Below are 19,119 nucleotides of genomic sequence, written 5' to 3'. Positions count from 1 at the left end.
ACATCGTATTGTCAATCAGATCTATAGTATGTCATGACATCAATAAAAATATAAAATTCCTTTATACCAATCGCTACCATAAAAGTGTTATTTTTAAAAGTTTTATTTTGTTAACCTCTTCATAAATACCTATATATGAATTAAATATCGCTTTGAAAAATGTTGACCTCCTCCCCCAAAAAACACAAAACCTTAGATCCGTGACTAATAAATTGACGAACATTCAGTTAGTAAGTTGTGTAATATTATAATTATGTATATTGTACATATATACAGCTGTATACCCACTGCATGCCTCTATACTGAGCGATTACTGATGAGTGATGAGTAATAATTGGCGTACGGTTTGTAGATATAAATGGACACGTGATTATATTGTACAATATCAACCGACAACCGTATGCCCGAGTAATGGTATTTGGGAACAAAAATCATAAATATTTATTATAATATTAATAGAATAGAAATATTTTTAGCACCATATGCTTCGATATCAAATTATTGAAATATGTTCGTCACGCAAATTAAATTCACTGCAGATCCATAAAATTATCTAGAAATATGCGCGAACACTACAATCGGATACATATTATGCTTTTACCGTGACCCTGAAGCAAATCACCCAAAAATATTAAGAGGACAAAACGAATTTTAGAGGAAATTTTGCAAATCCACGAGGTGATGCTATGGCTCTCACACTCATCATTTGTCATACCATCACCGTTACAATTTACATTTGATATCTTTATCATATAAATGAATTCAAATTAATCATAATATATAGATGTGAATCAATCATAAAATGTTATACAAAGTTCATTAACTTTGTTTATTAATACACAAATAATAATCGTTCTAGAAATGTAATTATCGTGTACTTTTGTTTTTATTGTCATATATTATTTTACTCAATACTATCATTGCGAGTGTTGAGGGCTGTGTATCTTACTTGTGAGGATAATTGATAAGGCCGATAGGCCATCTTGTCCCATAGTGTTACGTGTTCAAAATTTGTACTTATTTGGTTCAGATAATCAAAGGACGGGACACCTTTAGTACCTTTAGCACCTACGTGATTTGTGTCAATGACTGTGGGAGGCCTTTTTTTCATTATACCACTGTGGATATGCACAACTATATCCTCATCAATCATTATTCATTAATCACTATAATATGTGTAGAGATATAATTTGAAACAATTAGGTTAAGCATTTCGTTCGTATGTAGGTATATAGTAGGTACGCCCAAATTGATCTTTTGTGGTCTATAAAGATGTATACTTTTTGTCTCTAAATAATTCGATGGCTTACTTATATATATCATAATATAATGTAAATTTTTAATATTTCAAACTTTCAAAGTATAATTGCTGGCGATTATATATCTATAAAATAATTTTGTATTATATTGTGTTTATTTATTGCATTCCATTAATTCGTTCAATGTTATGATGAGTCAAATGTCGTTTAATTTATTATTAATAATTGTCGATATTAGTTACAATTCATTTTTACTATATATAATGTACGGTATCATATAATATTCGATGGTTATTATAAACGTCCTTGAATTCTGAGAAGCAATACTTGTTACTCTGACATCTTTTTGTCATATTATTTCCGTGAACACTTAATATTTTTATGTACCCAGGTATAAGTATCATGTTTATATAAAAAATTCAATCGCACGCTTATTGCTTAATAGCTTAGTGCACAGTGAATGTATTTTATCTCCGTTTCGTGAGTTTATTATACTTTCCATCGTTTTGTTTGATAAGTGCCAAAGTGCGCTACGGCTGCAGGGAAGTTCATCAATAATTCCAAATTTTGTTTGCCTCTCCTCCTACTTGGTATCCTAGATAATTGTCATATTACACAATATATTATTAATGTGTTTAATATTGGTCATTTAATACATATTTATTAATTGCGTTATACCATCAAAATGTTATCATTTGGTTTTAGTTTGTAATTTATACCATACAAATTATAAACCTATGTCTAAACAATCCCATTTTAAATTTATAATGTATATATTTGTACCAATGTCCCTTAAAACAAATTTTAATCGTTGAATTTCGTATTTTCTTCCATAAGTAATAGGTATATAGGTGTGTCTCAAAATTAGAAAGAAGCTATTACGTGTGGATCATATAAATTAGTGATTATTAATAATATTTTGGACTTTGGCAGATTTGTCGGGATCGCGAGGTTAAGTCTCTGGTAAACTTGTAAAAACAAAAATATTTGTAGACCATATTAGCTATGGTAATCGTAGCGATTACTTTTTAACTTTTTTATTTATGACTTGTATAATATATTCGTTTTATTCATATTATATCCTGATAATAATTATCAGAGTTAACTTTACACACCGTGTACTATTGCAATATTTAAATTATTTAATTATAAATGTATATAATATCATTAAAACAAATTGCAGTTCACCACACACGTCATTACAATTATTAGTGTTTCGTTATCTGTGGAATTTAAATTTTTTGTAAAATCACTTATACTTAGGTAGTTATCAATTACGAGAATTTATATTTATATTGTTTTTTTTTTTTTGATCCACTACGTGTGACTTATAAATGTTTAACAGAACCAACCCTGTGTTATTACGTTTAAGATCAGAATGAATTCGCCTATTATCAGATTTTAAGTTGAGAACATAACGTGTGTCCCTACGTTGGCTATTTTATGATATTTTAATTATTTTTGTTTTTAAGAATTTATGAGCGAGTAACTTATTACAATTTAAAAAAGCTTATAAATTGTATAAAAATTAGAATATCATAAAAAGCCAATGCAAGAATAATTTTACTAGCTTAAAGTTAGATAATAGTTGAATTCAGTCTTATATTAAAAGTATAACAAAGCATGGTTGCTTTTGCTTATACTAAATATAAATTTGCCGTGTTGCGCGTGTGGGTCGGAGAAAAAAAAATGGTTATTGTTATTTTTCTTTCCATACACAGCTTATTAATTTGACCGTCATACAATATATATAGAGTAGTAGATTTCGATAATTATATTGAAACATCGTTAAGACAAATGCATTACAATAATTATGAGTTATATTCCAAAAGAAAAGTAATATAAGGATATGTGTTAACTCAAATTATTATAGACTTAAATGATTCTTGAAATTAGAACATGGAATACAACTATACGAAATACGCATACCTATCACTTTCAATTGACATAATTATGGTAGGGGGGAGAGTGGGGGGGGGGCGATATTGAGATGTATCCTCGCAGAGATTTTTGTTTTTACATAATCATAATTAATTTTCTGTAAGCATAGCAGTTGGCTATAAAAGATTTTAAAACTTTAAGATGCGAAATAAGAATTCACGGACATTATCATAGTTGAGATTTTTTTAGTTTAAAACTTCCTCAACAATTATATTATTGTATGACAAGAAAATTGAACGGCTCATATAGTTAAAAGATGACTTTGAAAACCATTATTACGTCATTGCGTTTCCCTCATTTAATTAATAACGAATTACCTAATATAAAACTATGATCTATGAAATTTCGGGGGAGGGGTGGGGGGTTGATAATGATAAATATTTATATCCCGCCCCAAAACCAATTCCAAATTACACCACTGATAGTTGATAGGTACTTACATATTATATTATAATCATAATACCATTGTTATACTTGTTAGATGTCCACTGTACGGTTTAAGTTATTGAATGACTAATTTATTACAAGATTACATTATCAACAAATCCCGTAACCACGATCAGTTTAAGTTTGATTGTGAGTATAAAATATTATGTTTTATTGTCGTCGTTTAATTGTCGAGCTGGGTCGGCTGCTGCATTGGATATTATGCACGTTAAAGCATATATAATAATAATGTCAATAAATATTTTTCCGATAACATTAGCTGCAGACCAACATTTAACTAAATTTGCGAAATTGTTTACTATATAATTTTACTGCTCGGTTTGCCATTTTTCAAAAACGGCAACAGTCCCTTTTTAGAGTTACGTATATAATACAATACAAACCTTCAAAGAGGTGATCGACGTTGATATACAGGAATTGATAAGGCCCCGAGGGAGTATTTAGTTGTCGTTTGAAATAATATTGAAAAAAAAAATGTAAAAACTTTAGTTTTTTTAAACACAGAATATATTTATGGTGATACGGGATGTAAAATACAAAAAAAACCCAAGTCTAGGTATTCAGTATTCACTCAAACACAACACAAATTATCATTTATCGACGACCATTTGAGAAATCATTTAGCCGATGAAATACGAAAACGTGTTTTGAATAATATACATTTCGTAATCAAAAGTGGTTAGTAACTATACTTACTACTTACCTATACATACAACTGAATAAATAACTTATAATAATTTTCTTAACTTTTTTCCGTACCATCTGTATACTGCGGTTTTATCTGTCGTTATAGGTTATAACCAAAGTTCAGTCATATATCGGTTTACTTAAAAATCGTCGCTTTTGCGGTCTAACCACTCTGTCAATTATCATAATATTCTAATTTATAATCTAAAATATGCAATAAAATTATACTTCCGCATAAGTGCGAAAAGTAGAAAATCTAACGAGCTCTTGAGTTATTCCTAAAAAAACAAACCGGTTTCCGACCGACTATTACAGCTACACAGCAAAGACAACTTTCGGAGACGTCGACGTTTTTGTCTTCGAGAGGCCTAGCTATATTGCCAGATAAATTATTTCACATCGCCTAGGATTCGAACGCGAACGCTGCAGTGGTGTTGCTAGTTAGGTATATTATGTATATTAATATCATAGCCGGTTGTAATAATTATTGAGTTATTTTTTCAACAACGAGTCTTATTAAAACGATTAAATGTTAGATATAAGTACTTCGAAGAAAAGAGCTGCAGCTTAGGTACACGAGACGGCGAACAGGGCCAAAAGCATAGTAGCAGGTACGTATTTTAATATAATATTGTGAGATATAACTGCTACAATATGGCACGCTTTCATCGAAATCTCATTTTACTTTCATCGTCGGTATCCGTTAAGGTCTATCGAGGGCACCGAGAACGAGTATAATATTTACTATTGTGCAAGGAATAACTTACTAGTATAATATAGAAAACAATAATGTGGCGAGGAAAAACATAACGAAATCTCGCCATTAGGTATGTATTCTTTGCGGCCCGACACGAAAAAAAAGTCGTACACTAAAAACTAAGAATATAATCTAAAATCTAAAAGTATAATAGTATGGTAAGTAGACGCAGGTCGAAGATAAAACCATAAATTAGAGGTTAGTTGAAATATCCTACGGAATAATACGGCGTCGACGACATATGTGGGTTATAAAAATTGGTAATTATTATTAATAAAAATATATAAACATCAAACACCTAGGTTTAGGTATTAAAAATATAATTATTTCGTACACCAGTGGATATTGAAATATGGTCAGAAAAATATAAATGTACCTAGCTAAATCCAAGAAAGATTTCATTTCATTTAAATTTTATTTAATATTATAATATTGTAAAAACATAGTAAAAGCATTGTAAAAATACTTGGTGCATTATTGGAACAATTATATTAATGAATAATATTTTTAAAAAAAACTGGTATTAAAATACTGGTTGTTGCGAAAATACCTTACTTTTGACCCGCAAAGTGCCAACTATTTGTCCTGCAATTTGCTACTAAAATCCTCCATCAAATAGTTAAGATTATACCACCAGTGTATAAAGGTATTAGGTATATAATACTCGGTTAAAATAACGATTACTCTCATGTATAATACTTCCATAAGATAATAGTATTATATTTCAATATTTAGTATTTAACGTACGTATATATTATATAACAGGAGTAAACCACATTATGACTATCATTGTAGAAGTACAACACTCTAAGTATATACTACTGTAATTCTGTTATCATTTATACATAAAAATTATGTTATATAATCGTTATTCTGTACAATCCGGCCCTGATTAAGCGTCATATTGTGTTAGTGTAATAATATAATGATACACTTGTTATGGGTAACCATCGACAGTGTGTATTAATGATTTACTAGGTCATAAATTATGTGTTAAGCTACGGAATATATCGATAGTCCATAAATAAAAAAAATAAAAGGGGAAGTCGGTCTGTTGCGTAGTTAGGTATAGGTATCTGTTTTGAGTGTACTTAGTACGTCGTAATTGAGTAGGTTGGGTGCGTTAAATTTGAATTCAATGAAAAATCATCGTATTTTGAGTGCGGAGACAGTTTTTTTGGTTTTTATTTCTAAGGATATTTTATTATTTTTAGGCATTATATTACTAGTAGTTCGTCTATTAGCATTACGGTATTTTGAACTAATTTTTGTAAAAAATAATATCAGTATTATAATATTGCATCGTAAATTCGAATTGTTTATTATTATTATTAACTTATTATAAATCAATCAGTCAGTAGGTACTGCGTAAAGGAGATCGTTGATAATTGGTTCATGCAATACAATAAAATTAATAATTAATAAAAAATATTCTGAAAATTAATTGCATGCAGACGATCATTATATACCTATACCTACATATAAATATAATATAATCATATGTAACCAGTGTAGTATTACGTAACGATGAAAAGTTTCAAGTTCCCGCTATTAATGTTTTTGAACTAAAATTTACTATATAATTATTGGGATTTGGATGTTGGTGACTTAAAAGCAATTAAAAATTATCTAAAAAAATATAAATGACATAAGAATGATAAAAAACGACTTAAATTAATCACAAAAAGGATTTAAAATTAATAAAAATGTTTAATTTATAAAATACAAATTATTATTATTTTTATTTATTATATTTTAATTGTTTCGACATAATTTTATTTTTGTTTTTATATATAAGTGATATAACAAATTATAAAAGCATATAAATTACTCAAAATTATAGCATTGTACCTACTATAAGCGCAAACTGTATATGCATCATAGGCGTGCGCTGCAGAGTTTCAAGTTGGGGGCAGTGAATATTTTTACCGGCCCATACATGGATATTAAGTTAACATTTTTAAGCTCAAAATTAAAATTCAACCTTTGACCTTTAAATAAAAATATTTTAAACGATAATCATTGGTTAATCATAGATTGTTTTTGCTCAACACTGGTATACCATATCAAAATTAAAAATACATCAAATATCAATAACATAATATTATTCTTTATTATTATAATACGGTTATATTATTATGTTATGTTATTATTATATAGTTCGGCCCATACAAATATATTCAAACCGCCCAGGGGCAGCAAGGGCACACCTTGCTGCCCCTGTCCGCACGCCTATGATATGCATATAGGTATATAAAACATAACTTATACCTAACATATTTTTATATTTTAATATTATAGTTTTATTATCTGTACAAATTGTACTTAATACTTTGAACATTGAACACGGAAAAGTTTCTTTAAATCAAAATGCTTATTGTATTTTAATTATTTACGATTTTACCTGCACTAATAAATGGTGTAGCTTTAGAACGATAAAATAAAATATTTTTTTAAGAGAAAACAATAAGCTCGCATTGTTGTAATATAATATTTGTCTTTTTTTCCGCAGTGAAAAGTTTTTAGTTATTTATTTTTAACTTGAATAATTATGTTACCTACGTACAAAATCGTTAACGTAATAAAATAGAAAAGTTTTTTAGGGCAATGTTTATAGGTACTTAATACGGAGGTCTTTAAAAATCTAGTTAAGGACTGAAGCCTTAAATAAAATGTAAAAGAATTATGTAATTTTTAAGGATTACTTAGGTATAGACAATTTTAAATAATGAATAAAAATAAAAAAAACATATTTTTTATGCTGGAATTTTATCGAATAAATATTTGCATAACATTATAAATTTTAATTATCTAGACTTAATACTTCCATGTTTATATAATTAATATTGTTTTGCAGCTGTTGTTTTGATTTTCCAAAGATACATAGTAAGTACACATTTAACGGATTTGATAAACGAGCCATTAATAATATAGAGCGTCGTATAATATACTTGTTGATATTTTTACTACAACAAGAAATGGTTTATTATGGATGTGTTTACATTAAATAAGTTGCTGGGCTATAATCAATACTGCAACAACTTCTGTGTGTATATATATATACACGTTTATTATTATGTGGAGAGCTAATAATTATTTCACTATAATGAATGCACATTGCACAACATTGTCCCAATGCCTTATTTGCAAATCCGTTGACTGTCAGTTGAAGCCTACGTGGGGCGTTTGATACAATACGAGTTTATCACAAAAAAATTATATTACGATCTACACGACAGTGTCGGTGAAATATTTAACGTACTTATAGGTCCACTCGATGATTAACAATAATATAATTATTGTCTAATAATGTATTTGGATATAATGTGGAAAACGGCCTATATAACACGTGTAACTAAGCCACTAAGGGCCTTGCTGCGTATTTTCGGTATGGTGTAGTAGGTACTTGTTTCGATTAGAAATTTTTATCATCTCTAAAAATAATTTAAATAATGTTCTTACATATTGTATTTTTATATACATAACATTAACAATAACCTTCGTATTTTTTTTTCTGCGTGATAACAATTTTTATTGCACGTCGAAGCGTTATTATAGATGCGAAAAATTTATAAATGTGTAGTCCCGCGAGTCTCGGAACCCACTCGTCATCCCCGCCGCCCAATTTCCCTCGAACGACCAGGACCTATACTCTCAATGATATTCTACTGAACCGTATTTACGTTCGGTGCACAATTCGGGTAATATCGGTCGGTGACAAACATGTGATTCGCGTTTCAGTGCCGATGGAAAACAAGAAATCACGTGTTTGTCCCTTCGGTGGGCTTTTTGTCTATTGCGTGACGCCGTGACATAATATCATAGTATAATACGTTTATTCGTCTATACTATATCTCGTCAAGGTCATATTTTATACTATGGTTGCCAAAATCATACGATATATACCTAGTGTAACATTGTCACATGTAAGTACCCAACGTTCAGATGTGCATAATGAGTGCGCACGTGTAAAAACACGCAGAACAATGGTCTGCCCTAAAAGTTTCACGTTTTAATTAAATTAATATTATATATGGTAGCGATTTTAATACTCTTTTAGAAAAATATTACGTTCTAATTCGAATGTTACTTCCAAATCTGTAAAAATTTTCCGCAAGGCACAGGTTCTAAAAATACGTTCGTTTTAAACCGCAATCCGAAACCGTATTATCTACAATAATACGAGTTATCACGCTGTATTCACACTTTTTACTGTCTTATATAATATTATTATAATCATCATGATATCTACATGATAATATTGAATAGTTTCGTTGTTATTGTAAGAGTTATTTACATCTTCATAATATAAGACATACTTGGTACCATTACCATGGCATTGAATAATATAATAATATATCTCAAGGATTTTTCTTTAGTTTTTCCATTTATACACGATTTATTTTTAAATATTATGTATAAATATACAGTATAATAATCTTTTTAAATATTTAATTTGTATTTAAATGATTAGGTAATATATTATTGAGCTTTAATTATGTAGTTGTAAGCAATTCATGCACACAACTCGACACAAGACATCGATAATTTCAAATAATATTATCAAATTTACATCGGAAAATACGTCAGTGCTATTCTATAATACACAGATATAAATATACTATATTATAATGCATTAAAACAAAAATAATTTTATTTATAAACCATTATTTAGAAAATTATTGGTCAAACATTAACCATTAATTAATACGTATTATTTAACGAGCTGATGAAATGTTTAACATTTTTAATCAAGAATTTACATGAAGCACAGGATTTTCTATTTTTATTTATTGACGTAAATAATTCTAAAATGTATATTTCATTATTATGGCTTATGATTATCTATAAATATTTTTTTTTAAATATGTTAACTATTTTTATAAACCACACATTGTGTGTACGGTTACGGTTACCACTTAGTATTTCTCACTATAAAAATAGATTTAATCTTATTGCTTTAACTAGGGTTACCATACGCCACGTTGCATATTATTATAATACTTACACAACACATATAACACGTCTTGTATCCAGGAATACAATTTACAAGGATTTCGTTTCATTTGATATTTTATTAAATGTACAGAAATACCATTTTTTATTAATATTAATTGTCCATGTGCACCTATAGAGGTACTTACTACAGTACTTCAATGACTGCATAAAAATATAAAATATACATGTTGTATTATCAAACAATGTGACAAACAATAGTGGTAGGTATTTTAAGTGGTTTTAAAGGGAGTTGATTTTTTTTGTTTTGTTTATCACACACGCAGCTCACAACATGCCTGACATGGTAAATTAGAATTACTGACATGTATTTTGAGATTTGTACAAAAATAAGATGTAATAATCAAAGCTGCAACAGGGTTCTATCTCATTGAACACGACGTGTTTAAATATAAATTTGATTTCAAAATAATCAACTAAGTGGTTTGGGTGTAATCCTTATATCAATGCAGTAGTCGAGTAATTATTTCGTATAGGTATATATTTATATACGAAATAGTGCGAATAGTACGAATAGTGCTTCTCATATTTTGTAATATTATAATATTATTAATATTCTACAAAGTCTTCATAAATAATAATTACATTGCTTTATTACAAATACTTAAATACTTCAAGTACCTACAGTGGATTTGTTAATCAATCTCAAATCTGATAATTTCTTATAAGTTAAACTGATCGGTTGGTTGGACACGAGCTTCAGCCATTTCCAAAGAAGTTTTATTGGCGGGGCTCGTAGAAAGCTCTGCCAACACGACCATGGTAGATAGAATCGGCTGACACGAACGTGGTGGGCCACGATTTAGGTATACTCAAGGAACAGTCGAGCCGGTAACCATTATATTTTCCGTTGACCGTAGGTTGAACTTTGATAAACGTTATCTCTGTCTGCCTTTTTATCTCGATCAAACCGTGTTCGTGTCGTAGTTTGATCCTCGAACCGTGTTTTGGCCTCGTTGCCATCCGTCTGCTAGTGAGTATTAGTATTTTATAATGGTATACAATGCTACGGAATTCCGTCGAACGAGCCTTGTACGGAAGTTGTATACTTGTATGTGCAACTTGCATCGAGCTCCATCACTTCCGGTCCATCGTAACGAGTCGCCATTCGTCAGTTTCACGAGGATTATGCCTTAGTGTCATACTACTGTCATACATTATTATATCATGATCATATTTTGTGATTTATTCGCAAATTATTTCCAGCTCTTTTTTAAGGGTATAGTGTGTATAACTCTTGAACGCTTGAGCCTCCCTATAATATTAAAACATTTTAATTTTTAGTTAAAATTAGATTACTTAAATGTCATAGACCATATTATAAGTTAACGTGTCATGTAACTTAGGTAACTTAATGTTTACAACATTTAGTAAAATGTTTTGTTTTATTAATTTGTGTTAAGTCAACGAACATCGGAACATATGGTCTTGGGTGCTTAGCAATGCGCCATTGCAATCGAGTATAATGGACAGTTGTCACTTCTACGAAAATTATTCAGATTTTATTGTGTACAAATTGAATAGGCTGGTAAAATCAAAGTAAATCTTTATTCTTGATAGTTGTGTATAAATGTATAATAATAGTATGTTGCATGACGGTTTAAGATTTTAAATAAAACAATTGTACAAGTCGTATTTTTGTGTTGGCTAACAGATTTCTATGCGACATCCATTAGCTTAATGTTAATGATAATAAACCACGTACAATATAAATAACGTGGTCGATAATATTCAAATGTTGGTAGATCGCCGTTTTGTTTCTATCGTTTCTGATAAATTATAATAATACGTATGTACATATTATATTTTATGTTGCATTAATTGAAATAATGACCTAAAATAACTCATTATATTTAATTAAACAATCAAACATTCGAAGGTCCTATGATGCAGAAATATGTTGTGTAGGCATATAAATAATAGATATAGATTCGTGGACAACTAATAAATAAGACAAAATCATAGGTACTTGGTCGGTTATCAATGTATAAATACAACGATCACCTTGTAAAATAATTTGTTTTGAGTTCGTACCGAATATATTATTATTATGCGTTTTTATAATATAATAATATATTATATACTACTGTCTAGTTACAACTTCACTATACAGGGGAGCTGCGCGTGTGAATTGTATCGGAGAAGAATATACCTTGACGGCCACTAACAATTGTTAATTTAAATTCCACAAAAGTATTTGTGTGTAAATAATTTCTGTGTGCACGTCATGACCGTTCGGAGCCGTATATTATTTCGTTGTGTGGACGACTGCGCCACTGCGGGTCCAGGCGGCGTGTATTATGTATACACAGTTTATACCTACGGTAAATATTTATGGGCATAATATCTGAGACTTAAATAATAACAACGATAACATCACGAGTCTCGTCGACCCTTGGATCAACGAGGGAGGGTGTGTGTGAGAGAGAGAGAGAGCGAGTAAAAGTGGTTTTACCGACAGCGCGGAGAGCGTTCAAGCATAATAATATTATACCCTTAATTTAAAAATCTCGGACCGCAAGTGATTTGAATAAAACATAAGACGGAAGGGCGCGTAGAGAGCGGCGTAGAATGTATTAATGTAACGGTTTGCGCGGGAAACGACTGTCGACTAGCGGCGGAGGCGCCGCGGTTGTAGTTGTAGCGCACCGTAAGTTCGGGCGGCGCATTACGAGTGGGAAGGGGAGAACACGCGAGTGCGTGTCCGGTACTCCGCTCGGCGGCGGCGGCGGAGCAGGCTGCCAACCTAACTGCCGACAAAGCCGATCGGACCGCTTCGCATCAGCTGTTCGGACCGCATCGTCGTCGCCTAGCCAGACGTCCGTGATAACGTTGTGATACGATAACGACACTGCACGTGTTTGAGGTTATGTTATGTTTTGGAAAAAAGGTTTACGCGAATCCGAAACGCAATAATTTCGTCGCGCTTGCCGCCGCCGCGGCCCAATATTCGGGATTCGTGTCGCCGTTTCGTACTCGTCGCCCGGTTCCGTTTGAACGCCAGGTGATGGATTCGAAGAGCCTGAAGGACCGATTGCTGTTTGCCGTTGTCGGGTGCACGGGCACGGGCAAGACAAAACTCGGTGTGAGGCTTGCCAAAGAGCTGGGCGGCGAAGTCGTGTCGGCCGATTCCATCCAAGTGAGTACACCTAGTTGTATTGTTTCTGTTCGTCGACAATTGATTTAGGTTTAGTTTCACGAAAGGCCTATGCAAGAGGGGTGGGTGGGTGGGTGAGTATAAAGTGTTGTCGAGCACTTGCTCACGAGTTCATTATTTTTACTGATGTCCCGTGTTAGGCTATTAGTTTGTAAAAAACAACGTAAAAAACGTCAAATTAGATGGTAAACGGCCGCGTGTGTGTGTGTTTGTGTATGTGTGTGCGGCGCGCGCGTGTGTATGTGTGTACATATGTTCATGTACATTGTAACATTGAGTTATCCCTGCTGTTATTGTTATTGATAATCGTGATAATCGTGATAACGTTAAATATTACGTGTTGAACGGAGACCGTTATGTGCTAGCTATGAATAACTTAATTCGTTCGTTTTTCATAGTTAGTTCAATAAAAAATTATACACGAAACGGTGATAAGAGTTATCGTAAATCAAATCCCGAGTCCCGGATAATAAAATATGAAAAGTCATTTATGAACTTGAATTTCGTTATTTTTGCACGAGAACCAAATACATTTATCAATTTATTATAAGTACTAATAATGTAGAATGTATTCACATTTAGTTTTAGAGTTGACAATATATTATAAATAAATAAATACAAAATACCTACCTACCTAATGTTAAGAATGTTAAGAATGTTAAGATAAACATTAAAACTGTTCGTACATTATTAAGTCAGTTAGGACTTAAGGAGTGTATCATACAGACATTTGAAACGGTTTTAAAAATATTTTTAGCTTCTGATTTTTTTAATATTAAAACATGTTAGGTCAATCATGTTATCTTATGCTGAAACTAAGTAAGATAAGACAAGTGCTAAAAATTTGATTTCTATTATGTTTGCTCAATTTTTTTTTGTATTTTTATCGACGTATATCAATTTATTAAATGATTTGCTTTTTTAATAAATAATAATGTATTTTTTGAGCGAGCTAGATATTAACATATCTGTATTATAACTGTCTCTAGTGGAATATGACTTGCCGTTATTTTTCCTTTTCAAAATAATAATAATAATGATATATGCTGTCTATAATCGGAAAAATGCTTTGAATATTTAACTTCGATATCTTTTCCGGCTGGAATAGGAATCTAGTAGGTAATATCGACTGGTTAACATTTAACGTTCTCAGTAGCTTATAAAAACTCCGGAAAAACTAAAAATAAATTAAAGAAGAATTCTGCTGCAAAATTGGTATTGGCTTTTAGTGTGACTAAAACAAAATTAACATAGATAGATACTAACATTTTTACAGGGATTTTTACTGAACGTTTTAAAATTTTCTATATACCTACCATACACTTTCAAAATATTTTGATCCATGTTAAACCATTTATTGGCATAATACATTTTCAATTTTTGTAGTTTCTTTTTAATTTATATTGATGAAAAATTATCGCTCATTTAAAAAACTTTAAATGGTTCTTTAAAAGTAGTTGTAGATGAAAATTAAAAAAAATTGAACCTAAGTCCATATAATAGTATAAGTTGATAGACCGTCTTCAATTATAATTGTTTTTCGTATACAATAATTTTATACGATTAAATTCAAATTTAACATATTCATTACAGTGACTTATCGAAACACATAAATACATAATTAAAATAAAGAATTTGTTGTTTTTTAGGAATATATAGAGGTATGGTAATGAAACTAAAAAAATTGTATAATTTTTGGGCGATTCTAAGTCCCCTCATTTCCGCCTATAACAACAAAAAATTTTGTGTAGTGTGTCTATTATCACGAAATAATAAATACAATTTTATCGAATTTTTATTGAACTACTATACCTATTTGTAATTCATAACTATATTGTGATATTCTTTTTTCAAGTGTTTAATTTATTTTAGTTACTTAATATTTATTGTTATTATTATTATTAACTTAAATCATTATTGTAATATTTTAAATTGTAGGAATATACTACGTTTCACCGATCATCGTCAGGGCTTTACGTAATTAGGTAGATAGACTGCTGATTTATTAATTAGAAATTACAATTTACAATAATTTATCAAATTTTTATGCTTGTCCTTGAATTATAAATTCTTTTCTTATCTCTAAATTATATTAATACACCACTATTCTTTTATTGTTCGTAAAAGGTTTTAAATGGTGACCTACCTAGCTATTGTTTTTTTTTTTTTTATATTCATGTCTTATAAATTCTGAAGTACAGAATTTGTTCTGAAAATTATAGAAGTATAATAATTATCTATTCATAAAAAACTGTTTTCAAAAATCATATGTTTAGAAAAAATTATTTTTCATAAAATTTAAAATTTTCAATTTAAAGTAACTTCTAATATATACTTATGTATAAAACGTTATTATTATATGGATTATGTAAAACATTATTGGTTTTTCATTATGAAAATAATTTGTAAAGCTGTAATCTATGGATTATTATGTAAAAGCAACATGTTTTGTTTTGTTACTTATTGGACAGCCAGAGTTGCAACTATATTGTGTAGACTATAGAGTCAAACGCCAAGGGGGAATCGGTTGTTAATTTCTAATATCCATGTGTGCAATATTTCTTTTTCATGATTGTGGTGACCATATGACAAAGTATAGTACTGCACTCATAATGACACATCACATGTTTGGCAGTTAAACATGTACATTATTTATTCATAATTAGTTGTTTGTAAATCACTGTGTGTGTGTTTATGTATGTCTGTATGAAAGCCCACACGTTGGATACGTCCATAGAGGCAAAAATAGAGCACTAAACCTGTCATAAAAATTTAGAAATAGGAAACTTTTGACTTTCAACTAGAAAAACAAAATGGGACACTATCTCTATTTTATTTCTACCAAAGTATAGTTTTTTTTTTTTTATTAACTTATTTTGACGATTTTGGTTTAGGTTGGGTGAATGAACTTTATAAAAAACGAAGAAAATCTATATAGGTAACTACTCGTTATACATTGACACATTGTGTTTATTTAAACCCAATTTTATACGTATGTAAAACAATCATTAATCTAACAATGTTTTTAAAAAAAGTATAATGATTTTACTGTTTTGTGTCGTAATCAATTTTTTAATTTTCATCAGATAATATTCAGCTTCAGAGTATGAAATTAAAAGTATCATTCAAAAAAGTAAAAAAAACTCATAAATATAGGTTTAACTTTTTTCTTAAATGTCGTTTGGTAACAACTTATATACATTACGTAAACAAATGTTTTCAAGAGGTGCCCAAAAAAACGTTAATACATTCAACCTGTATAATATATTTAAAAAAAAAAAATTGTATGGATCTCCCACTGTCATTTTTTTACATTAAAACCAACTATTGGTGCTGTTAAATATATGTTCTCTGTTGTATAATTCAGTTTTACTAGGTGTCAGAGTATACGACCTTCTTGCCGCGTTTTGAATGAAATTGCATAATATTAATGACGTAAAACTAGAAATTCTCGTTTCTTTTATCCTATATACTATATAGCAAGTACCCTGGGGAATCGAAGATAATACACTAGTATACGATTCAATACGTATACAAGTATTAGGTTTACAACATAATATACCTATGTATATATTGAACACTCATACTCATATAATTTTACATAATTGTCTTTTGAATATACCAATTTTTTTTAATTACAATCATCTAGTTTATACCTACAATATCGCAAGAATTAGAGTTAAAATATTGTTCCTTCTTCATATTGAATAACAATATGATGTTGTATAGACTATAATTATATTAATCGAACTTTCCCAAGGAGTTTCGTCTTATTCTTAATATCAGTCAACGATTACAGTAAAAGTGATTTTACAACGTATATCATATTATTTAAATTAAATTTTATAACCTCTCCTGTTCCTTATTTTTAAGAATGAGGAAGGGGTCCAATTGAATAGATAATTGTAACATATAATGACTAAGTGATTTAAACTGTGCAAATGCAATGACGTCATATTTTTATGAGTTCCATTCATTCTTGTTCATATCTCAATAATTATTCTGTTAGACATTTTATTTTTATGTATTTATTTTTATTTTGTTGCACTTTGGCCGTTTTTTTTTCAATTTTCACTATAGGCAGCTTGTTCTTTTAATCATTTTTATAATCTTATTAACATAAAAAAATAAATGTCATCATATAATTATTGTGTTTAGTATGCCTAGACAGTATAGTGTACATGTGACCTAAATATGAAAATCATTTTTTTATTACTAAAATTCTATTATTTTTTTTTTTATTAGCAAATATTGACGTCAGGGTTATTTACAGTTAACAATTTTAGTTTATTCTTTATTTGAATTATTTTCAGTACATTTATGTTTTCAACATGTAATATTTTATTACATTTTAAATACAAAATTGAAAACAGGTAAATTAGGTAAGTATTACTTGTTTACAAAAACTATTAATCAAATTCCATATTATATTATTATAATATAATGTATGCTATTAATTTATATGCATAATATAAACTTTAAAACTTATAAATACGAATATAATATGAGATAATAATAATATATTAAGATATATAATAACATTACTAACTTTTAACTTGCTTTGTGAAGCAATGTTTCTATCAAATCTTTACACTGGTACTTATAGTATTAATAATTGAGTTGTCATCATTTGTTTTAGCTTAATAATATTTTTACTTATTTCTTTGGCCTAGACATAATAACTTTTTTATAGGATAAAAATGTTTTTTTTAATATTCCATAATGATTTAGGGGTTGTTAAGTCATCAAAACTAATATATTTTTATTTTACTGATTTAACTGTAAATATTTCTATTGTTGAATCAGTTTTATTGTCGTCGTTTTAAATTTAATATAGTCTTATTATTTACGTATGTTTAAATATTTTATTTGCAAAACCCAATTATTTTTATTTATTGGCGATATAGAATCGTGTTCCCCTCGAAAAGTCTGCGTTCCTATTCTTCCACGAAATTTACCACGCTCCATATGATCCCTCGTGATTTATTTGTTGAAGAAATAATAGCCTATAGTCCTTATGCGACGGAAAAAAAAAATACCTACAAACCCAAGAAATATCGCCTGCCGGTTTTCGGCGTTTCTATTGAGTACCGTGGTTGAATACTGGAAAACCGGTTTTTTCGCCTGTTGTTATAACGAGGGCTCCATTTCTTTATTAAACACAATATTTTTTCAAGATAAGCCCCGAGCGCATAGCATTGTTACTGCTATACTTATTAATGGTATTTTCAGAACTTTTTCTCATTCATTTTACATTTTTTTTTTAACCATCTAAATGGTCCTATCCAATGTTTAGCTAACAGCGCTTCTTGCTCAAATAAATTAATAAATACATTGAAAAATCTTTCATGATAATATTTCGACCACTACACTTAATTGTAATTTTATATTTTTATTTTCAAACAGTATACGAATATGAAATATTATAATATTATTTACATTTTAGAACAATTCATAAATTATATAGTTACATACAATGAATTAAAAGTATACTACGGCATATTATATGTTTAATAATATCGTATTGTGTTCGATATTATTATATGTTTTGTTTACATTATTTGAAATTTATTAAATAATAGTAACTTGCTTCAGAAATATTTCATTATATTTTTACAATTTTATGTTAAGCGAGGTTATTATTATTGGCCATTAAAAATATTATATTACATCAATTACATTAATTTTGATTGATGAAAGATGGATTCTTTTGGACAGATAATTTGTATTTTGTACCTTTTTTTAATGAGTGTAACTCCGAGTAAAACATTTAAATCGTTAAAATTAAAACTTAATAATTAAAAAAAACTAGAAAAATTTCAAAATATTTTTAAAATTGAATAAATCTATAAAAT

General features: G+C 29.2%; 1 protein-coding gene across 1 annotated transcript in view; it reads left to right on the top strand.

The window, feature by feature from the left end:
* The first annotated feature begins 12,927 nt into the window (after window positions 1-12,927).
* Window positions 12,928-19,119, top strand: part of LOC107163455 (tRNA dimethylallyltransferase) — a 118,843-nt gene continuing 112,651 nt past the window's right edge. Inside the window, exon 1 of the mRNA XM_015510902.2 lies at window positions 12,928-13,246. Coding sequence (XP_015366388.2) covers window positions 12,977-13,246 — 270 coding nt within the window. The 5' untranslated portion in view covers window positions 12,928-12,976. The remainder of the gene's footprint in view (window positions 13,247-19,119) is intronic.

The sequence above is a fragment of the Diuraphis noxia genome, unplaced genomic scaffold (genome assembly GCF_037042655.1).
Source record: "Diuraphis noxia isolate RWA-SAM2 unplaced genomic scaffold, SU_Dnox_SAM2 contig0003, whole genome shotgun sequence".
In the NCBI taxonomy this organism is placed as follows: Eukaryota; Metazoa; Arthropoda; class Insecta; order Hemiptera; family Aphididae; genus Diuraphis; species Diuraphis noxia.
Note: the sequence above shows the minus strand (reverse complement) of the source record. Positions and strands in the feature narration are given on the sequence as shown.